Source organism: Equus asinus, chromosome 5 (genome assembly GCF_041296235.1).
Source record: "Equus asinus isolate D_3611 breed Donkey chromosome 5, EquAss-T2T_v2, whole genome shotgun sequence".
In the NCBI taxonomy this organism is placed as follows: Eukaryota; Metazoa; Chordata; class Mammalia; order Perissodactyla; family Equidae; genus Equus; species Equus asinus.
Genome location: NC_091794.1, coordinates 78,756,464 through 78,781,549, shown reverse-complemented (window position 1 = coordinate 78,781,549; position 25,086 = coordinate 78,756,464). Strand labels below are relative to the sequence as shown.

Below are 25,086 nucleotides of genomic sequence, written 5' to 3'. Positions count from 1 at the left end.
TAACAGCCCAGCTTCTGAAGCCACACTGAAGGGTGGGATCCTAGCTCTGTGACTGCAGAACATCAAGTGGGTTGTTTAAGCTCTTTGTGCTATCTGTGAAATGGGGATAATACTGGTAGAGAGTTGTTATGGAAATTGTTACTATACACACAGCAGTAAGTAAAATGTCTCACACTTGATAAGTGCTATATAAGTGCTAGCTATTTAAGCACATAACAACAAATATTTTTGTTTTATTTAATACTGTAGCCACATATCCACAATGTCTAGAACATATGGTAAGCACACAATGTCTATTTTTGAATGAATGAATAAATGCATTCTACCACTCACTGTTCTCCAACTGCACTGGTTTATATGCCAGGGCTTTTTTAAAATAACAGCTTTATTGAGATATAATTCACATACTGCAAAATTCACCCTTTTAAAGCTTACAACTCAGTGACTTAGTATACTCATTGAATTGGGCAATCATCATTACTACTCTCCGAACATTTTCATCACCCAAAAAGAAACCCCATACCCGTTAGCAGTCACCCCCCAACCCTCGCCAAGTCCTCTCTCCCCCAGCCGTAGGCAGCCACTAATCTACTTTTCTTTATGGATTGGCCTATTCTGTCTATTTAGTATAAATGGAATCATACAATATGTGGTCTTCCGTGTCTGGCTTCTTTCACTTAGCATGTTTTAAAGGATCATGTTATAGCCTGTATCAGTATTTCACTCCTTTTTATGGCCAAATAACATCCCCTTGTAGGGCTATACAGTAGTCCCCCATCCACGGGGATTATGTCCCAAGACCCCAATGAATGCCTGAAACCACGGACAGTACTGAACCCCATATATACTACGTTTTTTCCTATACATACATACCTATGATAAAGTTTCATTTATAAATTAGACACCATAAGAGATTAACAACAACTAATAATAGAATAATTATAACAATATACTCTAATAAAAGCGTAGATCTTAGCAACCTCAGCATACATTTTTTTTCTTACTAAGTCAAGAACTTTTACCTTTTCACTTAAAAGAAGAAGCACAATTTCTCTGGCATATCCAAATTGCCAGCATCACTGCTCTTGCACTTTGGGGCCATTATTAAGTAAAATGAGGGTGACTTGAAGACAACCACTGTGATACCATGACAGTTGGTCTGATAACCTAGCCGGCTACTGACTACCGTGCGGATAGCGTATACAGCGTGGATGCACTGGACAAAGGGATGATTCACAACCCCGAGCGGGATGGTGTGAGATTTCATTATGCTACTCAGAATGGCATACAATTTAAAACATGAATTGTTTATTTCTGGAATTTTCCATTGAATATTTTTGGACTGTGGTTGACCGTGAGTAACTGAAACCACAGAAAGTGGAACCATGGATAAGGAAGGAGGGACTGCTATACCACCTTTTGTTTATCCATCAGTTGATGAACATTTGAGTTGTTTCCACTTTTTGGCATTATGAATAAACTATTCGTGCTATGAACATTCGTGTACAAGTTTTTGTCTGAGCATAGGTTTTCAATTCTCTTGGGTATATGCAAGTTCTTTGCCCATTTTTAATTTGGATTGTCTTTATTGTTGACTTGTAAGAGCTCTTTATATATTTTGGATACTGGATCCTTATCAAATATAGGTTGTGCAAATATTTTCCCTCATTCTGTGGGTTGTCTTTTCACTTTTTTGATGGTGTCCTTTGAAATACAAAAGTTTTTAATTAAAAAAATTTTTTTTTGAGGAAGATTAGCTCTGAGCTAACATCTACTGCCAATCCTCCTCTTTGCTGAGGAAGACTGGCCCTGAGCTAATATCTGTGCCCATCTTCCTTTTTTCTTTTCTTTTATTTTTTTTTGAGGAAGATCAGCCCTGAGCTAACCACCGCCAATCCTCCTCTTTTTGCTGAGGAAGACTGGCCCTGAGCTAACATCTGTGCCCATCTTCCTCTACTTTATATGTGGGACGCCTGCCACATCATGGCTTGCCAAGGTGTGCCATGTCTGCACCTGGGATCCGAACTGGCGAACCCCGGGCCGCTGAAGAAGAACATGCAAACTTAACTACTGTGCCACCTGGCCAGCTCCAAAAGTTTTTAATTTTGATGAAGTCCAACTTCTCTCTTTTCTTTCATTGCTTGTGCTTTTGGTGTCATCTAAGAATCCATTGCCAAATCCAAGGCCGTGAATATTTATGTTTTCTTCTAAGAGTTTTATGGTTGTATATTTAGGTCATTGATGCATTTTAATTTTTGTAGATGATGTGAGGCAGAATTTATTCTTTTGCATGTGAGTATCCAGTTTTTCCAGCAGCATTTATTGAAAAGACTATTCTTTCCCCATTGAATTGTATTGGCAACCTTGTTGAACTCAGTTGCCTACAGATATATGGGCTAATTTCTGGACTTTAAATGCTATTCCAGGGGCCAGCTCTGTGGCACAGCGGTTAAGTGTGCCACATATAAGTCCCACATATAAAGTGGAGGAAGATGGGCTTGGATGTTAGCTGAGGGCCAGTCTTCCTCAGCAAAAACAGGAGGATTGGCAGCAGATGTTGGATCAGGGCTGATCTTCCTCAAAAAAATTTTTTTAAAAAATGCTATTCCACTGGTCTACATGTCTATCCTTACGGCAATACTGCACTGTTTGGTTACTGTAGTTTGTAATAAGTTTTGAAATGAGGAAATGTGACTCCTCCAACTTTGTTCTTTTTCAATATTGTTTTGGCTATTCGGGGCCGCTTGCAGTTCCACATGAATTTGAGGATCAGCTTTTCCATGTCTGCAAACAGGCTGACGGGCTTTTGCTTGGGACTGCACTGAATCTGTAGATTGCTTTGGGCAGTGCTGCCATCAACATAAAGTCTTCCAACTATGAACACAAGATGTCCTTCCATTTATTTAGGTCTTTAATAGCTTTTCTTTTTTTTCAATTTTTTTCTTTTAATTTCTTTGAACAATGTTTTATAGTTTTCAGTGTAGAAACCTTTCCCCGTCTTGGTTAAATTTATTTCCTTATTTTATTCTTTTGGATGCTACTGCAAAAGGAATTACTTTTCTTTTCTTTTTTAAGATTTTACTTTTCCTTTTTCTCCCCAAAGCCCCCCGGTACATAGTTGTGTATTTTTTTTTTAGTTGTGGGTCCTTCTAGCTGTGACTTGTGGAACACTACCTCAGCATGGCCTGATGAGCAGTGCCATATCCACGCCCAGGATTCGAACCGGCAAAACCCTGGGCCACCAAAGTGGAGGGCAGAAACTTAACCACTGGGCCATGGAGCCAGCCCCAGGAATTACTTTTCTTACCTTCCTTTTCAGATTGTTTATTGCTGGTGCTTAGAAACACAATTGATTTTTTTTTTTTTTGAGGAAGATTAGCGCTGAGCTAACTACTGCCAATCCTCCTCTTTTTGCTGAGGAAGACTGGCCCTGAGCCAACATCTGTGCCCATCTTCCTCTACTTTATACGTGGGACGCCTGCCACAGCATGGCGTGCCAAGCAGTGCCATGTGTGCACCTGGGATCCGAACTGGCAAACCCCGGGGCCACCAAAGCAGAACGTGCGCACTTAACCGCTGCGCCACTGGGCCGGCCCTGAAACACAACTGATTTTTGTGTGTTGATCTTGTACCTTGCAACTTTGCTGAATTTGTTTATTAACTCTGTGTGGGTTTTTTTTTTTGGTTTTGGGGGGGGGGGTTTGTTGAGGCAGATTTGCCCTGAGCTAACATCTTTTGCCAATCTTTCTCTATTTTGTATGTGAACTGCCATCACAGCATGGCCGCCGACAGACAAGACGAGTGGTGTAGGTCTGCACCTGGAAACTGAACCCATGCCACAGAAGCAGAGTGTGCCAGACTTAAACACTAGGCCACTGGGGCTGGCCCTCCAATAGTTTTTTTTTCCTAGTCTCTTTGAGATTTTCTATATAGAGGATCATATCATTTGTGAATAGAGATAGTTTGACTTCTTCCTTTCCAATCAGGATGACCTTTCTTTTTGTGTGTGTGTGTGTGTGTGTGTGGTGAGGAAGATTAGCCCCGAGCTAACACTGATACCGAACCTGAAATGAGTTCGCTCACCTGTTGCGCAGCAAGCCAATCTCTGACACCTAGGGTAGTGGAAGAAAGTAGGAATTTTATTATTGCACAGCGCTGAGCAAAAAGAGAGGACAGCTAAAAATAAAATCCCAAATTCCCTGAAAAGCTAAAAGGAGGGGTTTTTATTTGGGGTTTTAGATAGGGGAAGGGGAGCATATGGCTTGCTGGTCGGAGCTTTCCCACCAGCCTGTCTTTGGCCTTGAGACTACTTGCAGAGAGGAGAAAGCCTGTGACCTTGCTGGTCAGCAGCTTTCTCATCAGCCTGTATCTCTTTGTGGGGAGGAGATAGTGAATCCAGGTGCTTGTCCTTGGCAGGGTCTCTCTCCATGGAGGATAGTGGATTCTGGAGCCAGGAAGACAGAGAGTAAGCAGGGAATGAGTGTTTTGGTTTTAACCCCATATATGCTGGGCTTAATGTAGGGAAACTGCTATCAGGGTCGGTATCAACAATTGTGCCAACCTTCCTCTATTTTGTATGTAGGACCCCACCACAGCAATGCCTGATGAGTGGTGTGTAGGTCTGCACCCTGGGATCCAGGCCGTGAACCCTAGCCCGAAAGCAAGTGCTCAAACTTAACCACTATGCAACCAGGCCAGCCCCACTCCTGACTTTTTTAAAACACCATAGGAATAGGATTGTTCACAGGGTGAGCTCTGAGCAAGGTCAAATAAAGGCAAGCCCTGAGAATGGAGCTCTGCAGTGAGCTGCCAGACAGGTCCAATGGTGAAAGCTCTTTGGAGATGGAGCTTTTGAGGAGCTCAAGGCCGTTCTGCCACCTCCAACTGCTATGAGGCTGTCCTTTTCCACAGCTACCATAGTTGGAAGGCTATTGGTTTTCAAAGCTACTGTGGAGCTGGGAGAAGGGGGTGGAATTAGAGCAAATCAAAAAGCAACGAAGATCACTGTTCCCAGCTGTTTTTCGTGAACAAATGCGCCTTGAATTGTTGCAAGACTTCAGTTAATTTCAGAGTTCTGGAAAAGTTGATTTCGACAATTTTAGACAGTGTTCTCGTTGCTTTTATGGAGGAGTGGTTTTTCGAAAGTCCTTACTCCACCATTCCAGAACTGCTTACTCTTGCTGTTCCTTCTGCCTGGAACCATCCACTCTTCAAAAGGCTCTTTTTTTTCCTTTGAGGTCTCAGTTTACCCCAGGTCTCTGTCACCCCAGAGAAGCCATCTCAGAGCATCCCATCTCAAGTTTGCCCCTCTGCCCTATGACAGCACACTATTTCCTTCACAGCATTTATTACAACCTAATTGTCTTGTCCAGTAGAGCTTATGCTTCAAGTAAGTCTTTCATTGTAAAGATTCTCCAGGGTCTAATAAATACCAATTGTTGTCCTTGATTTCTAGCGGCTCTAGCCTGCAGAACGACATGCCTTTATCCAGCAGCATTTTGTAACCCAGGTGTCAGGCACAAGAGGTTGGATTAACCCCAGGTTTAAGGATTGACAGGGTGAGGAGGTGGTGAAAGGTTAAGGTTGAGGGAAGTAAAGATTCTCATAGGTAGGCACCCCAAACAGGACAGGAGCAGTATTAGAGAAAGGGATAGTAAGTCAGGATATAAAATCTCCTAGGCACAAGTTGGTGAGACTCAGAATTTATAGATAACTGCAGTAAAGAGGAGTAGTGAGTGTTACCGTCTTATCGCACAAGATTCAAAGTTTGCACTTTTTAGGGATGATAGAGTAAGAATGGTCCAAAATGGGCAATGAATACCATGGGGCACACCTGTCTCCCATCAACACAGCAAGAGTGTAGTCATCCTCCACTTGAGGAGTTGACAAGGAAAAGTCCTCTAAGAGAACCAGATTTCTGTCAGAAGGCAAAGGAAAAGGAAGCATTCAGAAGGCAGAGAGAAGAGGTTGAAGACACAGAGCATTTTTCTGATGCATGACACAGGACATAGAAGATTTTAGGAAATGGAGAATAGTGGTAAATTGGTTAAAAAAAAGCTAATAACGTATGTCAGGATTAGAATGCGGGTGATAGATACAATTTAGATGACTTTTTAAGGTGACTAATGAAAATAGGGACAAACGCATAATCCACTTAATGTTAACAGCCTCAAAGCAAACGGAGTGGTAGCCAGGCTAGGGCACTGGGGGGGAGCAGGAGAGAGATCTCTCCAGGATAACGTGGAATTATGAGACCCTATTTGGCTTCTGCTAAAGCAAGAGTAGAGACTTGGAGGGCATGGTGTGGGACATGAACTATCTTACTCTGCTTTCAACAGTTCCAGGGGTCCCTTTTGAATAGTGCCCCAAGAGATTCAGATGCATTTATAATTCGTCTACCACTCTAGCACGTTAAAAAAAAAAAAAAAAAAAGGATGCTCACGTGATACAGACTGGCTGACGAGGTGGACCACTGGGTTAGGTGGATAAAGGAGTGAGACCACGGTGGGTGGGGGAAGGAGATAGCAGTCTCATTCTCTTCCAAGCTTCAGACTCATCTTCCCAACTACTTGCAATACAAACAATAGCCACCTATATGTCCCACAGGCAATTCAAGCTCATCCTAAGATTGAACTTTCTAGAAACCTGCCTCTCCTGTGTTCTCTATTTATTGGTGTCACCCCACCATTCATGTGATTTCCCAGGAAAGAAATCTCATGTCACTCTTCTCTCATCCCCATAATCCAGTCTATTACAATATTCTATGACCTAACGAGTGCCCCTTGAATCCATCTTCTCTTTTTTATGCCCAATTGCCTTTTCCTTTCCTTGTGCCAAAAGACTGGGGATGGAGAGATGAATGAGAAGCCTGCACTGTGCTCTAAGACCTCACAGTCTACCAGGAAAACCCACTGAATACAATGCGGTAAGCAGAACAATAATTTGCTGAAATATTTAAGTGTCATTCAAATATTTACTGAGTGCTTACTAAATGCCAGGCATTATTCTAGGTGTTGGAAATATAGAAGTGAACAACTCAAAGTTTCTACTTTCATGCTTATATTTTAGTGGGGAAAACATAATAAGCATGTAAAAAACATTAGTATTAAGTGGGTAGACAAAGATAAGAGCATTGCTACTTTAGAAAGCAGGCTAAAACCTAGAAGAGCATTTTCTGTCAGAGCATGAAGGCCTGAGCAGGAACAGCAAGGTCAGAGTGCCTGGGGTTGAGTGAGGGGGAAGCAGTCAAATTGCTGTCAGAGAGATAAGCAGAAGCCGGATACTCCTGGGTCTTCCAGGCCATGGTAAGGAATTTAGGTTTTATTCTGAATGTGCTAGGAAGCCAGTAGAATGTTGAAGATACAGGAGAAAGAAGGGATAATGTTGAAAGAATCTCCTCCGAGGGATAGGATAGAATCTGGAGCCCAGTGTAAAAGGGCTCGTCCATTAGGCAGTTTACTCCTTTAAAAACTGCCCTTCTGCTCCACTTTGCCTCCAGCCTAATTCTCTCCTCCCTTTTAAAGTCATACTTCTGGAAGGAATTGTCTGCATATACTGTTTTTTTTTTTTTTAACTTCCCATTCTGTTTCAAGATTTTGAAAAAACCAATCAAGTTTTTACCCACTCCCCTGCACAGAAACTGCTCTTGCGAATGCCACCAAGGATTTTCTGGTTACTAAATTCAGTAATCACTTTTTTTTTTTTTAAAGATTTTATTTTTCCTTTTTCTCCCCAAAGCCCCCCAGTACATAGTTGTATATTCTTCGTTGTGGGTCCTTCTAGTTGTGGCATGTGGGACGCCGCCTCAGCGTGGTTTGATGAGCGGTGCCATGTCCGCGCCCAGGATTCGAACAGACGAAACACTGGGCCGCCTGCAGCGGAGCGCGCGAACCCAACCACTCGGCCACGGGGCCAGCCCCTCAGTAATCACTTTTTAGCCCTCATTTTAACCAGCCTTCATAGTAGCACTAGACCATAATACCACCCTGTGCTGGCTCTCGTGTCACTCCAATTGCTCCTTCTGTGAACTTTGCCAGCTTTTCTTTACCTGGCCTTACATGTTGACATTCGTCAACTCTTGGACATTGAGCATCTCCTTGTATTTCTTTATGCCAGGGGTTGGCACACTACTGTACGCTGACCGACCCATGAGCTAAGAAAGTTTACGTTTTCAAATGTTCGGAAAAAAAACAAAAGCATGTTTCACGACAGGCGAATCCCAGTATCCATAAAGTTTTATTGGAACACAGCCACACCCATTCGTTCACTATTGTCTATGGCTGCTTTCACACAACAGCAAAGCGGAGTAGTTGTGACACAGGCTCTACAGCCCACAAAGCCTAAAGTATTTACTTAACCCTTTACAAGAAAAGTTTGCTTTATACCCTCTCCCTAGGTTCCTTCATTCTGGTAACTTTAATTACCATTTGTATACCAACGGTTCCCAAAGTAACGTCTTCTCTGTCCAGATCTCTTCTAGAAGGATAACCAGACATGAACGTCCAGCTGCTGGCCATTCCCACTTACATGAGTCACCAAATCTCAAAAAGAACATGTTCAGAACAGCTCCTACCTTAGCCTACCCCATCTCAGTAAATGGCATCAATATTCATCCAACTGATCAAGAGAGGAATTAGGAATCTTTGACACACCTGCCTCTCCCTAAACCCCCACGTCCAAACCATCACCGAACCCTTAAACCAAAACCCAAGTCCCGCACTGGTTTACGTCCCCGCTGCCTTCCACCCTTTCCAGCGCGCCCGCAGCTCTCATCCTGGACGACAGCAAGAGCTTCTAAAACAAGGCTTTTCAAAGCGTAAAGAAGGCCAGGCTGCGCCCTCGGCTGCATCCTACGGCTGTACAGCTCAGCCGACACCCGCCGACCCCGCGGGACTCGCCCTCCCAGGGCCTCCCCAGGGCTCCGGCGCTCAGAGGACGCCCCAGCCCCGCGGGCCCCGAGCGCCACCGCAGAAACGTAAGTGAGGCGCCCGGAAATACGTCAAGGGGGCGGGACGGCCGTTTACAAACCCGGCCGTGACGCGCTGCGTTTTCTCTTTCCAGCCGGCGCTGAGCGATGGGTGAGTGGCGCTCTGCGCGGGGCGCGGGGGAGCGAGGCGAGCTCCATCCGCGGCCATCCGGCCTCGCGGCCAAGCTAGGAGTGCGGGCGCCCCGAGCCCCGGCTGCCTGCAGCCCCGAGGCGGGCGGGGCTCGGGTTTTGGCCGCCGAGGCCTGCTCCGGAGGGTGCCGGGGCTGCGGCGACCCGCGGCCCCAACATGGCTGCCGCGGGAAAGGGTCCGGGCCGGGCCGCACGTGGATGATGACACCTTGGTGATGCTGTGGACTGCCGAGTGCGCAGTGGGGACGCCAACCTTGGAGAGCTGAGCGTGCGGCCTGCCCGGCGCGGGGGTCGGGGACTGGCCAGGCGACCGCCCCGGGTCCTGGTGGCTCAAACGTCCGCCCCCGCTCCCACATACAGGCATCTCTCGGGACAACTGGCACAAGCGCCGCAAGACCGGGGGCAAGAGAAAGCCCTACCACAAGAAGCGGAAGTATGAGCTGGGCCGGCCCGCGGCCAACACGAAGGTGCGTGCGGGGCCTCTGCCCGGGGGCGACCCCTGCTCTACGTGTGGCCTCTGCGTCTTTGTCGGCTCTGTGACTTGTTATGGGGACTGGGTGGCCTCCTCACTTGGACTTTTTGGGGTTCTCCTAAAGAGACTGCACGGAGACGTGCTGTGTCCGAGGACCCGAAGGGCGCCTGCAGGCCGCGGCTGCTCACATGAGAGTCAGAAGCCTCTTGCATGGAGACTTAATTCGCAGTGTCTGGAATCTGGTTTTTCTCTCTCGGAGGTGACTAGAGTGATGAAAAAGTATCCTTAGGTGTGGTTGTGGCCGTCTTGGTCACCTCTGTGCCACTTGCCAATGCTAGGACTTGTCATAGTTACACTGACTGTCGCCTCCCGCCGGCCCAGGTTCCTTTCCCTCTCGTCCTGCTCTCCTGGGTCACCGAGCTCCTGTCTCCTTGTGTTTTCCAGATTGGCCCCCGCCGCATACACACAGTCCGCGTGCGGGGAGGCAACAAGAAGTACCGGGCCTTGAGGTTGGACGTGGGGAACTTCTCCTGGGGCTCCGAGTGTGAGTGAGGCCCTGCGGGAGTGGGTGGGAATTCAGCGCCTAAACCTTTCTAAGCTTAAGTGAGTGCTTTTAGCAGGAAGTCCATGGTCCTCCAGCAAGATATTGAAGTGTCTCCTTGTTGAAAAACCTTGAGGTTGTGGTCGCTGGAGAGTTCTCTCCATCCTGTCCTGTCTGTGAACTCCTACTGCCTCAGGGATTGGGGTTGAATGTAGAGACTATGTTTGTGTGGTCGCCAGCCACCTCTGGAAAGATGGGTTTGTGGAAGATGAGCTGATGCTTCTTGGCTGGGTAAAGGCTTAAGAGTTCTGTGTCCTTTAGGCCCTACCAGGACAGAGGAGGGGGAGCAAGGCCTTTTGGCCTCTGGCTTATCTGACTTGACTTCTGAATTTCTCCTGTGAACAGGTTGTACACGCAAAACAAGGATTATTGATGTTGTCTACAATGCATCCAACAATGAATTGGTCCGCACCAAGACCCTGGTGAAGAACTGCATCGTGCTCGTTGACAGCACACCGTACCGACAGTGGTACGAGTCCCACTACGCACTGCCCCTGGGCCGCAAGAAGGGGGCCAAGCTGGTGCGTGCTTGGGGGGCCAGCTTCCTGTAGGGGTGGGGTTGTGGGTGTGGGTGCCAGCCTGATTCCAGCTGCCTTGTGATGAAAACTCTGTCCAGTTCTGCTACTGAAGGGGGAGAGATGAAAGCCTTTAGTGCTGAGGAAGGCAGCCAAGGGTTGGGGTGCATGGGGTTCCAGGCTGCGATGATGTTCCCGTCCCTGACCTGGGGCTTGGGGAGCCCTAGCTAACCCCCTTGTATCTGCTTTGTTCAGACTCCTGAGGAGGAAGAAATTTTAAATAAAAAACGCTCAAAGAAAATTCAGAAGAAATACGATGAAAGGAAAAAGAATGCTAAAATCAGCAGTCTTCTGGAGGAACAGTTCCAGCAGGGCAAACTTCTCGGTGAGATGGCTGTTGCATTGCGGGGAGAGGGGATCCCAAGATGAGCTGTGCCCTCTGCCTTTTTTTTTAACCTTTGCCTCAGTTCTTTTGACTGCCAGCCATGTGGTCTAGAGGGTTCGCCAGGAGGGTTTAATGATAATAGCATACCAGCACAAATCAGAACGTTTGGTCACCCCATCAGTGTTAAACTGAAATGGGAAATGGTGGGCAGGAGTCCATAGGCCTGAGCTTGGCCTGTGCCTCTGAGTTTCAAGAGTATTTTGAGAATTCTCTGCCCGGGCTGAGGGGTCTGTCTCAGTGATGAAAACTTTGTCCAGTTCTGCTGCTGACTTGAAGTGATGATAAAGTCTGTCTGAGAAGACAGTGGGCTTCGTGCCTGTCCCCAGGATACCTGAAGCAATGTGGACTTCTAAGGGGATCCATAGGTCTGGGGAGGGCCACATTGTCATTTTACTCTCTTGCAGCATGTATCGCTTCCAGACCAGGCCAGTGTGGCCGAGCAGACGGCTATGTGCTAGAGGGCAAGGAGCTGGAGTTCTATCTGAGGAAAATCAAGGCCCGGAAAGGCAAATAAGTCCCTCTGGTCCTAGCTCACGTAATAAAGGGGTTTGTTGTTCTCTGTCCTGTGTTAATGTCGTCTGAACGTTCGCTCGGCACACTGGAGTCCCCAACTCCCTCTCCCTGAAGGCCAGGCCTGAGTGTGTTTCTGTAGCAGGGGGAACATTTCTCACCCTAAGAGCTGGTTTTCAGGCCGAGCAGAGACTGCATGAAGGAGGTATCCCAGAAGTGGGGCCCCCAGCAACACTGGGCTGTTGGCTGGTCCATGATTGGAACCTGAAGCCACACTGCCTCTGTGAAGGTGGCTCTTTTAGAGATCCTGTACCCTTATGCAGACCTTGGTTCTAAGGGTTTGGTTCAGTTTTCAGCCTGGGTTCGTGGATGGTCTGGAAACGTTGGAATTGGGTTCCTGCATTGTTGAGAGCAAGTTAAATACATGTTTACATAGCCATGTTGTGTCAGCTTTTGTTTTTTTCTTGAACCCTACTCCTTCCCCCCCTAATCACTCATAAACAATTAAGATTACCAGTGATATTGCTACATCTCCAAGGGTCAGGTATCTTCAACTGAGCTACATTGTTGTCTTGCGGCATGTGAATGTGGTTTATGCTCCGTCTTTCTAATGTTAGCCTAGACCTCCTTGACACCTGCACTTGGATATCTGAAAGCTCAGCATGTTCAAAACTGATCACATTCTTCTTTCCCTTTTCAAACACTTTCTCATCGATTCGATGACAGCCAATAGTCTTCTTGCAACTGTGCTGAAATCAAACTCTTGGGTCTTTCTCAGCTTTATTCTTCTACTCCCATATCTAATGGCACCAAGATCTTGTTGATTCAACCCCCCCTTTTTTTTCCCCAACGTTTAACACCACCTCTCCCATTCTGGTCACTTTTTTGCATCCTAGTTGCTCTCAAGGCTGCTTCTGTTGCCCCCAATGCAATCCCAGCAATTAGCGGTCATTTTAAAAGATCAGATTTTTGACATGAGAGCTTCCCACCCCAAAATCCTTAGCAAACTTTTTCCATAGTGATCACCTTGGCCTTAATGAACACATGCTCACTTGCTGTTCTCTTCTTTTTTTTTCCCCCCTGCTTTATTTCCCAACCCCCCAGTACACAGTTGTATATCTTAGTTGCAGGTCCATTCTAGTTGTGGGATATGGGACGCCGCCTCAACCTCGCCTGACGAGCAGTGCCATGTCCGCACCCAGGATCCAAACCCTGGGCCACCGCAGCAGTGTGTGTGAACTTAATCACTCTGCTGCTGTTCTCTTCATTGGGAACACTTTCCTTCAAATATCCACATGGCTTACTCCCTCCAAGTTTTTGTTGCTGTGTCACCCTAGTGAGTTCTTTCCTGATCACAGAATTTTAAATTGCAATTCCCTCCAGGCTCTATCCTTTACCCATTTTTTTTTTTTTCTCTTTATCCCTCAATCTGACATAAACCTTTTTTCTTTTTGGTGGGGAAGATTATCCCTGAGCTGACACCTGTAGTAATCTTTCTCTGTTTTGTAATGTGGGATGCTGCCACAGCTTGGCTTGCTGAGCAGTGTGTGGTCCATACCCATGAACCCTGGGCCACTGAAGCAGAGCACATGAATTTAACCACTTCCCCCCTGCCCTATAAATTTAGCTCATTTTATTTGATTGTTGTCTATCTTGTCCTCAATGAGAACATTACTCCAGGAGAACGGCAATATTTGTTTCCTGCTGTGTCTCTAGTACCTGGAAAAATGCATGGCAATATACCAGACGCTCAAATATGTGCTAAATGGGTTCAAAAGAGAAAGTCTTGGGCTGGCCTGGTGGTGTAGTCGTTAAATTTGTGCAGCCCACTTTGGCGGCCCAGGGTTCACAGATTTGGATCTCAGGTGCAGACCCACACATGGCTTATTAACCCATGCTGTGGCAGTGCCCCACATACAAATTGGAAGATTGGCATGGATGTTAGGGCCAATCTTCCTCACCAAAAAAAAGTCTTAAGATTTTAATCCAATTTAAAGTTGATGGAAAGTACAAGGACATATCTTAAGAGCCAAATAAGTGTGAAATACAACTGATTCATCAACTTGACTAAACTGCAGACTTTTGTGAATACAAATGAACCCCACTTTTTGTGTGTGTGCTTGTTGAGTACACAAACTTGAGAAGGCCAGCCTGATGGCGTAGTGGTTAAGTTTGTGCCCACTGCTTCTGTGGCCTGGGGTTTCCAGGTTCAGATCCTGGGTGCAGAGCTACATGCCACTTACCAAGCAATGCTGAGGCTGTGTCCCACATAGAAAATAGAGGAAGATTGGCACAGATGTTAGTTGGGGGACAATCTTCCTCACAGGAAAACAAGGACAAAAATCCATCAACCCCAACCCTGTTTAGAGGCTTTAGCCTTAACCATTGGCTCTGGGGAGATGGCCACGCCTTCCCACCCAGTGGTGATCTACATGCACTGCCTTCATATTAGCTACTGTTTACTGAGAGCTGTAGTGTCAGGCATAGCAAAGCAACACACAGCACTTTGCCCTTATTTTCTTTTTTTTGAGGAAGAGTAGCCCAGAGGTAACATCTGCCACCAATCCTCTTTTGCTGAGGAAGACTGGCCCTGAGTTAGTTTATCGGTGCCCATCTTCCTCTACTTTATATGTGGGATGCCTGCCACAGCATGGCTTGATGAACGGTGTCATGTCCACACCCAGGATCCAAACCAGTGGACCCTGGACCACCGATGTGGAATGTGCGCACTTAACCGCTGCACCACCGGGCTGGCCCCCTGCCCTTATTTTCTAATTTGAGCTTTACAAGACATTGATCTTTCCTCCCCCGCCTTCACTTCCACCTCTATCAATAGGACCAGTGAGTTCCTTCTCTAAAGTCTTGAATCCATTCACTGTCCCTCTCCACTGCCTTCACAGATGACCATTCTTGCCCTGAAGCAAGGCTACCTAACCCTGTAAACCCAGTGAAACCCCTCAAATACCTTCTGAGGGAATGGCGATCATTGGGTGCTATTGTCTCCACATTATAGATTTGGCGACTGAGGCTTAGAAATGTTCAGTATCCCTTGGTCACACAGCAGGAAAGTAGCAAAGCCAGTGTTATAATCCAGTCAGTCGACAATGCCAGAGGCTACACTCTCCTGCCTCGTCTCTGAATTCTGGCATTGGTCATCCTTTGGCCATAACATTCAGTTTTGACATTTACCAATTTCTTTAGTGGAGGCTGAGCTTAGAGGGCAGGAATCTTCGAGGAGGTAAATTTAGCAACAACTCCAATCCAGTGCTCCCCAGGAGGGCTGTTCACACGCCCTCTTACCATCCATCGCATGCTCCCAGCACCGCAGGCCCACCATGGATATGGACCGCAGCTCGCATCCCTTAAACTGCCCTTCTCCCCGTTTGGTGGGAGCAGAGAAGAGATGGGCACTCCACCCACAGGTTGAAAGTCGAGGCTGAGCGGTGTGTGGCTGCCTTCACATCTGAGTTTCATCAGCCTCTAGGGCAGATTCCCATACCTTTATCCTAGCACTAGCATGCCAGTTCAATTTTAAACGAGTGTAATTGCACAAGTAATAAATGAATACATTCTCATTGTGAACGAAAAACTGAACATTACAGATAAATCAAAAGTCCCCCAGCATACACACTTTGACCCCTCTTCAAAGTAAGGCTATCAGGATAAGATAGACCCTTCTACACATCTTTTTATGTATGGCTCCAATTGTGATCCCTAGACAGCAGCAGCAGCAGCAGCATCACCTGGGAACTTAGTAGAAACGCAAATTCTTGCGCTCCATCTCAGATGGAATGAATCAAACGCTGGCAGTGGTACTCAGAATTGTTTAACAAACAGTGATGCTGATTCCCCCTCCAGTTTGAGAACGGACCCCCCACCCTGGCCCCCAATGCCGAGGAAATGAGCGCTCCTGGGCTCTCGTCCTCTATGCCTCGCCCCATGTATCCTTTTAGCTTCACCTCCGCCCAGCAATCCATCCTACCTTCTCCCTCCAAGGTGGGCACATTCCCAGCCCTGGCTCAGGCCCTTCCCGCCATCTTCCTCTTTCAAGGTCCGTCCCTAAATGCTCCGGCTCAGGGCACCCGGGAAGTGCTGCTCTAGCAGAGCCGGAGGGCAGGACCCGGCGCGGCCCGCCAAGTGGGCGTTGGAGGGAGGGGCGGGGGCGGGGGCGGGCCTGGGGGAAGCCGGCGGGATGGCCCTTCCGCCTCTGCTCAGGGCTGCCCGGCCTCATCCCCTGACTCCGCAGCTTCCTCCTCCTCGATGCGGTCGGTGGCCTCGGGGTCGCCGCCCTCCTCAGCCCGGAAGCGCAGCAGGTGAGGAGTGCGGGGGGCTCCCCGTGCGCGGCCGAAGTTCCGGAGGCTGATGGCGGGAGAGGGCGCTCCTACTCCCAGGAAGCGGCCCAGCAGCGGGGTCTGCGCGGGGGCCACCGGCCGAGCCAAGGCGGGGGACGCCTCCACCTGCACGCTCTGCTCCGGGTCGTCGCTCATGCTGCGGGCGGGAGGGCGGGATGAGCGAGCCTCGGCGCGCCGGCTGAGTGGCTCTCCGGCAGGGGACGGGGGGCGGGAGGGTTTGGGGGGCCGAATCATTGGCGCCCAGAGGTGCGGGGGGAACCTGGGGCACGCGTGCCAGGTCGAGTCCTGCCTCCGACAGCGCGAGCCACTCACCGCAGGTTGAAGGTGGAGCCCAGGAAGGAAGGCCGCAGCGATTCGGCCACCGTGGCCACAGTGTAGGGCGGCAGCGCCAGGTCTTCATCCCAGTAGGGGTCCTTCTCGGCCGGAGGCAGGTTCTGGTACATGTCGTCCACGGATAGCAGGGACACCTGGGGCGGGCAGCAGGTCACAAGGATCCTCCCATTCTCTCCTTACCCGGGCTGAGCTGGCAGGGAGGGAGAGGCCAACGAGCTGCCCCCAGTCCCCTGCTCACCTGCAAGTTGCGGTCTATGAGCTGGTTGGTTTCAAAATCATCATCATCCTCACCAAAGGGGTTGATGATCTGTTCAGCCACCTGCAGGTTGTAAGACAGTGTTTTCGGGGTTCAGAGCCCCATGCTCTGTCCCCAGAGTTGGGATGAGCCCTGGGCCCACGTCTCTGTATAAAGAGCAGGCTGGCATGACCACCTGAAGTGCCCACCTTGAGCCAGCCAGCATAGAAGAAGAACTGCAGCAGAGTGGTGAGAGGCACATACATGTCCAGGTCCCCCAGCGCTGGCCCTGGCTTCCCGCCTGGCTCCAGAGGCTCCCGAGGCTTGGCAGCGCCTGCCTCTGTCTCCACAAACTGGCGGCCAACCAGGGAGAGGGCAAAGAACGAGTATACTGCTATGGTCACCACCTGGAGAAGGGGAAGCCGGGCTGAGTGGGACAGCGAGAAATGCCGTCCCTGCCCCTGAGGGCCGGTGGGGAAGTCTGACAAGTAATGAAAACACGCAGCGAGGTGTGGCAGCACCAGCGGGGATGGGGGCATCTCAGTGGGAGTCCAGCGGGGCTTTGAGGACGAGCCCTAGGCTGTTCAGTGTCTCACTGAACTGAACGGCCCCAAGGCAGGTACCATCTCTAGTTCGTCTCAGTGTCACACACAGCACGGAACATACAGTAGGCACTGGGACTGGGGAGGTGAGAGGCAGTTACTTGGGTGTAGACGAGGGGGATGCTGATCCAGTCATAGTGAAAAAGCATGCTGCACTTGGCCCGGTACTTGTTCAGCTCCTGGTGGAACAGCAGGAGGAGGAAGTCAGTGGAGGTGAGGAAGGAAGAACAGGAAAAGAACAGGCGAGCCCAGCACAAACGCGGCCTGGGCCAGGTCTGGAGGCTCAGTCTGCTCTCGGTGGTGACAGCAGGCTGGGGGCCTGTGATGGGAAGCAGTTTAGCAAAGTAATTGCAAGCACAGACCCTGGAGCCGGAATGTTTGTGTGAATCCCAGCTCCACTAACTAGCTGTGTGACTTGGGCAAGTTTCTTTTCCACTCTGTGCGGCAGTTTCCTCATCTGTGAGAGAGGGGTGATAATAGTGCCTATCTCAAGGGTTTTTCTGAGGGTTCACTGAGTTAATGTAAGTACAGTGCTTCCAACAGTGTGTGGTACATGGTTGGCACCATATAAGTGTTGGGTATGAAAATTATTATTCCAGTTTGCAAAGCCAGGGCTAGGGGAGCAGATGGGCCTGGGCCTGGGCAGACTCACTTCCAGGAGCAGGCAGAGAGCAATGTCGTCACGGATTCGCCCATCCCTCCGCGCCTGAGCCGCCAGGTTGGTGAACCAGACGCAGGGGACCCAGTACTTGTTGAAGTCGGATTTCAGGCTCTCGAACTTTTTCCTCTCTTCCTGGGACATGAAACCTGTGGGGATAAAGTGGGTGGGGCGCAGACTTATCCTCTGCCCCCAGGACCCGCCTCCCTGGGGCCCTGAGCGCCCCTTGGGGAGTCAGACCTGCCCTACCAGGAAGCCTGCGGGGCAGATCTTGGCCTCGGCCCGCCCAGGGCTCCTCCAGCGCCGCCCCTGCCTTGGGCCGTGGGCCGGGCCCCAGGGCCACCCCATCGCGCACCTGCGTCCACCACGTGCTCCATGGTGGGGAAGCGCTTCAGCACGCGGGTGCTGACCGAGCGCAGCACCAGCACCGACGACAGGTTGGCGTAGCGGATGAGGGTGCGGCGCAGCAGGCGGCCGCGCTGGTCCACGCCGTGCACGCTGGCCGAGATGACGCACATCAGCTGGTCCGGCAGTGGGATGCTTGTGTACTGGGCCCACCAGCGGTTCACCACCAGGGTCACGTAGAAACCTAGTTGCCGCCATGGGTAGGGGCGACGGGAAGGGAAGATGGAGGGTCTGGGAGTCGGTCTGTCCTGCCCCCCAGCCAGAGCTCCTGGTCCAGGCCAGGTTGAACCCAGACAGAGGGAAGGACACATTGGGCTCCAGAGCCTGGCCTGGCTGTCAGGAGGACAGCCTCTTCGTCTGGTCCCGCCCTGATGTGCTAGACCAGACCGGGAGGAAGGGGCAGTGCAAACCTCCTCCGGCAGAGGAAGCGTGGTGGTTCAAGGGCAGGTGATGTTTCACTCTGAGCCCTTCTTCCGGGGAGGGCGAGGAGGGGGTGTCATCTCTCTCCAGCTCCCCTCCAGTACCCAGAGCAGAGTTGTGAGGCCAGCAGGTGTCTTGTGCCTTGTTGGGAGTGAGGGTCCAGTAGGTGACAGGGAGGGCCTAGCCCTCTGGAAATCCTGGACCAGCACCAGTTCCCATGCCTGCGGAGCCTACTCTTGTTGACCTCGTGGCGTGATTCTGACCCTCAGAGCTATCAACCCGACAGCAAAGGTCAGGGAAGATGTAAGAGGGATACCAGGGAGAACTGGAGGGAGGCTTACCCAGGACAAAGGACAAGGGGATGAGGTCCGCAGAGCGGTTGCAGTATCGGGCCACCTGAGCATACACGTGCTTCTGCTCCTGAGTCAGCAGCAGCCTGGGGAAGGTCAGGTGTAGGCCTGGGTTAGAGGGAGGTGGGCAGCCTGGTCCCCTACAGGCTAGCCCTGAGCCCCGCCCGCACCCTCGCACCGGTAGGTGATGCTGAGCAGGGCATACAGGGCGACGAAGACGAGGAACTCCTTGTAGAGGAGCTTGTAGATGCTTCCCCGCCAGCGGAGGAGCAGGCCAGAGAAGGCTCCGAAGCGGGCCTCCGCCACTTTGAGGGTGTATGAAACCGTCATGGTGCTGGGGGCCTGGGGCAGGAGGTCACAAGAGCTGCCCCCAGAGCTGTCCCTCCCCCCAGCAAGCCTTCTCCTTAGCTCGCCTTCTCATCGCCAAGCTTAGTTCCCCAGGCAACCTCCCTTCAACTCTGATCGCGTGTACACGCACACCCCACCCCCACCCCCCACCCCCAGCCTTCACCCTGTGTCGGTAGACCAGGGGGAGGAAGCTGCAGAGCAGACAAAGCATACCCCCACCCCTCCAGAGCTCAGCCGGCATGGGAGGGGGGAGCTGAGATCTACACCCTCAGGAGCATGAGGCTTCCCCAAGCTCCTCTTCCACTTGTAGGTTGCGGACTAGCCAGATCCTGAGCTGCTGGGAACAGGGGATCCAGCTCTGGCCCAGACCCACCACTGTCCCTTGGGGCCTTGCTCTCAAAGCTGATGGCTGGTCTCCCAAGGCCCGGGGTGCTCTCACCCCCACCCCACACCTGCCTACCTGCTCTGGGCAGCAGCCTGCATGGAGGAAGCAGAACTGGGCTCACCTTCACCCCACACACACTTAAGTACCTCGTGGGCCCATAAAGTTTCACTGGACTGAGGTTATCATTGATGGATTGAGGCTGTCACCCAGCTTCCCCTGGTCCTGGGAACTGGATGGTCTCCCTCCCCCTGCAGGGCTGGGCTGGGCTTTGAGCGACAGAATTGCCATCTGCACTGACCCCATAGCTCACACAGGTGACACCATGGCCTTGAAGCCAGGATGACAGGGATTACTGTCCCACGCTCCAGGTGAGAACACAGATGCATGATAAATTGTTATAATCTAACAGCTGCAGATCCCAGAGCACTGACTAAGTGACACGCACTGTGCCACAGGCACCACCTCATCACCCTCTCGTGGAATCCTTGTCACAGCCCCATGAGGTGGGAATCATCCCCATTTCACAGCTGATGCTCCAAGAGGTGAATGACTTGCCCACGGTCGTCCAGCTAGGACGTGTTGGAGGCAGGATTCAAAACCCAAGCTGATGGACTTGAAAGGCTAGAGGTGGCCTAACTGGACCTAAACAAGGGCTTGAGCCCTGGGACCAGGGTCCTATGCACTGGCCACACTGGCAGGCTTTCAGCCCAGGCTCTGGGAGGCCTGGCCTGGCCTGGCCCTTCCCCATCCCCATTCCACAGGGCTGATGAGGCCACAGATCTGGGTCTCAGGCCTTGGGATGCAGACCCTTCTCAGCCCTGTGTCTTGCATCCTGACTGCTAGCGGTGTCCAGGATCTTGAGTGGCCCTTTCCACCTGTGGGCCTGTGGGTCTCAATTTCTTCATCTGTCAAACAGAGGAAATACTACCTGAGGCACCAGCTCAATTAGCGCCCCCCCAACCCCCCGCCCAGTGCTGAATTGTTGGGGTCAGGAAATCGAACACTAGCTCAGACCCACCACTATCCCTGGGGGTCTTGCTCTGCAAAAACCTAGGAGTGGGGGTCCCACTTCTGACCTGTCTTAGGAAGCTCCTTCCCCCACACTGTGAGCTGATTTTCAGGTGCAAGGGTTTCCTAAAGAGAGGAAGCGTGGAGAGGTGGCTAGGAGCACAAGCTTGGGAGTCCGACAAACCTGGGTTTGAGTTCTAGCTCTCTGTAACCTTGTACACGGTACCTCATCTCTCTGAACCTCAGTTTCCTCCTCTACAAAACAGGATCAATAACACCTTCCTCCCAGGACAATCAGGGGAATTCAAAGAAACAATGCCCGGAGCCTGGAGCACTGCTATTACCATGAAAAGCCGAATCTGTTCCCTTTGGTTTCCACCTACTGGTCTACTGTTGCGCCCACGACCAGGCAATCCTCCTGAGATTGAGAGGCAGAGACCCTGGCCAGCCATGGTAACCTAGTGGTTAAGTTCAGCACACTCTGCTTTGGCGACTGGGTTCGGTTCCTGGCCATGGACCTACACCACTCTGTTAGTCACCACGCTGCGCTGGCAACCCACATACTAAAAAATAGAGGAAGATTGGCATGGATGTTAGCTCAGGGTGAATCCTCCTCAGCTAAAAAAAGAGGCAGATGGGGCCAGCCTGGTAGCACAGCAGTTAAGTTCTCACGTTCCGCCCGGTGGCCCAGGTTTTGCTGGTTCATATGCCGGGCGCAGGCCTACATACCACTTGCCAGGCCATGCTGTGGCAGGTGTCCCACATATAAAGTAGGGGAAGATGGGCACGGATGTTAGCTCATGGCCAGTCTTCCTCAGCAAAAAGAGGAGGATTGGCAGTAGTTAGCTCAGGGCTAATCTTCCTCAAAAAACAAAAAACAAGGCAGAGACCTTTCCCGATGCCCTGCCAGCCTGTCCCCAAGCCAAACAGTGCCCGGTCCTGGCTTTTAAGCTGGGTTCACAAGGCCCTCTGAGATGCGCCCCCCACCCTCCATCAGCAGCCTCTGGCCTTGCTCCTTTTCCCTGCTCCTTCGAGGTCCAGCTCAGAGCGTCCTCCAGAAAGCCTGCCGTGACCTTCCCCCAGTCGTTCCTCAAAGCCCTCTGGGTTTCTCTCTGCAGCGGTTAGTCATCCTTGTCTGTGAGCCGTCTACAGGGAGATTCCGCCTCCAGCCTGTGAGACCCTTGAGGACAGGACTGCGTCTGATTCACCGTGATAAAGCTGGGGAGGACTTGAACCCAGGCAGGCTTTTCTTTTCTCTCTTTCTTTCCTTTTTTAAAAATTTTTGTCCCTTTTAGCCTGAAGGACATCTGTTCCCCTCCCCTTTTTTTGTGAGAAACTTCCCAGGTGAGCAAGGTCTGGAAACCTACGAATGGCCTTAAAGAGTTGTAGCCTCCTTCCAGGGCCCAGGTGAGATGTCAGTGTGGAAAGAACAGGACTCTGTGTGTGTGTGTCCCAGAGGTCTGGAATGACCACCTGACCTGGGGGGGGCGACATACTAGCTCTAGGGCCTCAGCTGTCAATGCCATGCAGCGCCTTCCCAAGCTCTTATCTGTGGCTTTTCTAGAGCATTCTGGGCTGCTTACCACTTGAAGAGTGTCTTGTACCCGGGAAGCCAGGCCCTGGGACCACAGGAGCTCAGGCCCTGAGGTCCTGGAAGCTTCTCTGTGACAGCACTCCTTGAGGGCAACCCAGCTGGCTGCATTTCACTCCTCTGCCCCCGTTCCCGTCTGTGGCCCTCACACTTCTGCCTCTTAGCAACACTCTGCATCACTGGGCTGTGAATTTCCCACAGAGCCACGGATAAAGGTACAGGACCTGAAGCCTTGCCCCAGGAAGGGGCAGTCCCCAGGTCCCACCCAGACCCTCCCTCCTGAGTCACCTTATCTCCCTTCCCAGCTGCTGACAGGTCCCTTTGGTTTATGGTCCAGGAGAGGGAAGCACTCCACCATAAATCATTTATCCCACCCTTCTTTATTGTCCTCTACCTCTTGCCTCTCCCTCTCCTCTGGTCTGAACCACCTCTGCCTTCACAGCTGAGAGCTGGATATATGGCTTGGCAGTTTACAGCATGGAGTCTGGAGCCAGACTGCCTAGATTTACAAATCAAGACTCCACCATGAATGACCTTCCTGACCTTGGGCCAGCCGTTTAGCCTCTCTGTGCTTCATTTCCCCATGGGGAAGTGGGAATGATAATACCTAGCTCAAGGAGCTGTTGTGAATAGTAAATGAATGAATATTTATAAAGTGTTCCGAATAGCACCTGGTAAGCTTGTCCCTCAGGTCCCTAAGCTGCTGTGGCTATTAGCATCTCTCTTCTCTCTGGCCCGCCTTTAGCACTTCCCCCTCTGCATCCACCAAGGACACCTGAGATCCCCTCATTGTTGAATCCAGTAGCCCCCTCCTGAGTCCTACCCTTCTTGGCATCTCTCATTCTTGAGAGACTTCCTTGACCTCTGTGACCTGACACTGTCAAGAGATTCTGACTCTGAGCTGCCAGGGGGCAAGGAGTGTGGGATATGTCCTCAACTAGGGGCAGTGGGCCTGACAGCAGCCTCTGGGGAATGGAGCCCCAGAGAGCTCAGAAGAACTCAGCTTGGGCAGAGGTTGTGAGAGTCTTGGGGGATGAGAAAGGGCATTAGTAAGCAGGACATGGAGACATGCAGCAGTGTAGTAGGACAGGTACAAGGGCAGAGAACAAGTGACCCCCCCCCCAAAAAAGTCAGGTTTGGTGAATAGTGGAGTCAGACATCTTGGGTTCAGATCTTGACTCTGCCTCTTCGTAGCTGTATATGACCTTGGGCAAAAAGTTTAACCCTTGACCCTCAGTTTCCTCATCTGTGAAATGGGGATAATAATCACATCCACATCATAAGGTTACTGTGAGCAGTCAATAAGATAAATGCTTAGCCCAGTGCCTGGTACACAGCAGGTGCATAATGGTAGCATGTGTTACACTGAGGGAAGAGGCAGAGCAGGATGCCAGGCCCCTCAGATACAGCGTCCAGGAGGATGCCCTTCAGGTGTCCTGGCTCTGGAGGAGGGCTCAAGAATCTCTTTAACTTCCCAAGGAGAGAAGTCAGTGAAGGGTAACAGAATATGCCATTTTGGCATATTATTTTGAGCTGTAGACACTTGAAAAACAGCAAATGCAGAGAGAGGCTTTCTCTAAACTCCCCTTATATACCTAAAGACAGATCCTTCAAAGGAAACTCAATGGTCATAATTCCCTTCCCGGGAGTTTCATATCACAGGAGAGGAGACTGGAAGTCTATATACCCCACATCCAGACCAACTGAGTCACAGACTGTCATATCTCCCATCCACTCTTCTAAGGGCCCATTCATCTTTCCAGAAATCATTTACTCTCCCCTGGAGGCCTACGCGCCCCTTCCCCTTTCCCTATTAACATAGTATTTAAGCCTGAATTTTAAGCCACATGGGAGAGTTAATCGTTTTTTCCCCTGGATATCTCCCATGTGTACATAAATTATACATGTTAATAAACTTGTTTGTTTTTCTTCTGTTAATCTGTCTTTTTGTTGAAGAGCCCCATCTGAAAACCTAAGATAGGTGGAGGTAGTTTTGACGCTAGTACAAAGTCCTAACTTCCATTACCTTAGAATGTGACTGTATTTGGCCATAGGACCTTTAAAGAGGTAATTAGGTTAAAATGGGGCCTAAGGTGGGCCCTCATCTGATCTGACTGGTGTCTTTATGAGAAGAAGAGATTAGGACACAGCCAAAAAGATCATGTGAAGTCAGAGGGAGAAGACCTCCGTCTACAAACCAAGAGACAGGCCTCAGAAGAAATCAACCTTGTCAATACCTTGACCTTGAACTTCCAGACTCTAGAACTGTGAGAAAATAAATTTCTGTTGTTTAAGCCACTTAGTCTGTGGTATTGTTTTTTTTTTTAATTTTTTATTTTTTTCCTTTTTCTCCCCAAAGCCCTCCCCCCCTCCCCCCCCGGAACATAGCTGTATATTTTCAATTGTGGGTCCTTCTAATTGTGGCATGTGGGACGCTGCCTCAGCATGACTTAGATGAGCAATACCATGTCTGTGCTCAGGATCTGAACTGGTGAAACCCCGGGGCCGCTGAAGTGGAGTGCGCGAACTTAACCACTCGGCCACGGGGCCGGCCCCAGTCTGTGGTATTTTGTTATGACAACCCTAGCAAACTAATACAAAGACATTTTGCTTTATTTTCCAAATATAAAATTGCAGCATCACATATGCCTTTTCAAACTATACATGCCTCAGCTCCAGTTCTCCTGCGGATTTGTCTTTTCTGACCCCACTAGTACCATCTCCCCCCAGGAAAATTGTTG

At 50.3% G+C, this 25,086-nt stretch overlaps 2 protein-coding genes and 4 non-coding genes across 7 annotated transcripts; 5 read left to right on the top strand and 1 right to left on the bottom strand.

Annotated features, from left to right (window-relative positions):
* Positions 1-8,980: 8,980 nt before the first annotated feature.
* On the top strand, positions 8,981-11,709 carry RPS8 (ribosomal protein S8). Its single transcript, XM_014828086.3, has 6 exons — positions 8,981-9,077; positions 9,476-9,582; positions 10,032-10,131; positions 10,534-10,709; positions 10,959-11,088; positions 11,553-11,709. Exons 1-6 carry the CDS (start codon positions 9,074-9,076, stop codon positions 11,660-11,662), a joined length of 627 nt encoding a protein of 208 aa, XP_014683572.1. The 5' UTR covers positions 8,981-9,073; the 3' UTR covers positions 11,663-11,709.
* On the top strand, positions 9,309-9,388 carry LOC123286190 (small nucleolar RNA SNORD55/SNORD39). The gene has a single exon (XR_006528460.1). It is a non-coding gene; the product is annotated as a small nucleolar RNA SNORD55/SNORD39 (small nucleolar RNA).
* On the top strand, positions 9,849-9,952 carry LOC123286199 (small nucleolar RNA SNORD46). Its single transcript, XR_006528468.1, has one exon. It is a non-coding gene; the product is annotated as a small nucleolar RNA SNORD46 (small nucleolar RNA).
* Positions 10,781-10,851, top strand: LOC123286198 (small nucleolar RNA SNORD38). The gene has a single exon (XR_006528467.1). It is a non-coding gene; the product is annotated as a small nucleolar RNA SNORD38 (small nucleolar RNA).
* LOC123286197 (small nucleolar RNA SNORD38) lies at positions 11,381-11,449 on the top strand. The gene has a single exon (XR_006528466.1). It is a non-coding gene; the product is annotated as a small nucleolar RNA SNORD38 (small nucleolar RNA).
* A 3,475-nt stretch (positions 11,710-15,184) lies between the features above and the next one.
* On the bottom strand, positions 15,185-22,730 carry BEST4 (bestrophin 4). 2 transcript variants are annotated; one of them, XM_070510040.1, is made up of 10 exons: positions 19,822-19,915; positions 19,192-19,355; positions 19,005-19,099; positions 18,194-18,427; positions 17,833-17,987; positions 17,282-17,359; positions 16,788-16,985; positions 16,582-16,662; positions 16,323-16,477; positions 15,185-16,146 (listed from the first exon to the last, which is right to left on the bottom strand). In XM_070510040.1, exons 2-10 carry the CDS (start codon positions 19,341-19,343, stop codon positions 15,870-15,872), a joined length of 1,425 nt encoding a protein of 474 aa, XP_070366141.1. In that variant the 5' UTR covers positions 19,344-19,355; positions 19,822-19,915; the 3' UTR covers positions 15,185-15,869. The 2 variants fall into 2 exon arrangements, with proteins under 2 accessions (XP_070366141.1, XP_070366142.1); XM_070510041.1 differs by lacking the exons at positions 19,192-19,355; positions 19,822-19,915 and adding an exon at positions 22,338-22,730.
* Between the last annotated feature and the right edge of the window lie 2,356 nt (positions 22,731-25,086).

What these genes read in the sequence shown, in the direction of transcription:
- RPS8 (XM_014828086.3), top strand. An exon ending in GGCCCGCGGCCAACACGAAG is followed by an intron (nt 9,583 to 10,031) that starts GTGCGTGCGGGG and finishes TGTGTTTTCCAG; the next exon opens with ATTGGCCCCCGCCGCATACA. An exon ending in GCAAGAAGGGGGCCAAGCTG is followed by an intron (nt 10,710 to 10,958) that starts GTGCGTGCTTGG and finishes TGCTTTGTTCAG; the next exon opens with ACTCCTGAGGAGGAAGAAAT.
- BEST4 (XM_070510041.1), bottom strand. Translation starts at nt 22,522, where the DNA reads ATGCAGAGTGTTGCTAAGAGGCAGAAGTGTGAGGGCCACAGACGGGAA. An exon ending in TCCCCCTCGTCTACACCCAA is followed by an intron (nt 16,986 to 17,281) that starts GTAACTGCCTCT and finishes CCCCTTCTCCAG; the next exon opens with GTGGTGACCATAGCAGTATA. An exon ending in GGCTCCACCTTCAACCTGCG is followed by an intron (nt 16,147 to 16,322) that starts GTGAGTGGCTCG and finishes TCCCGCCCGCAG; the next exon opens with CATGAGCGACGACCCGGAGC.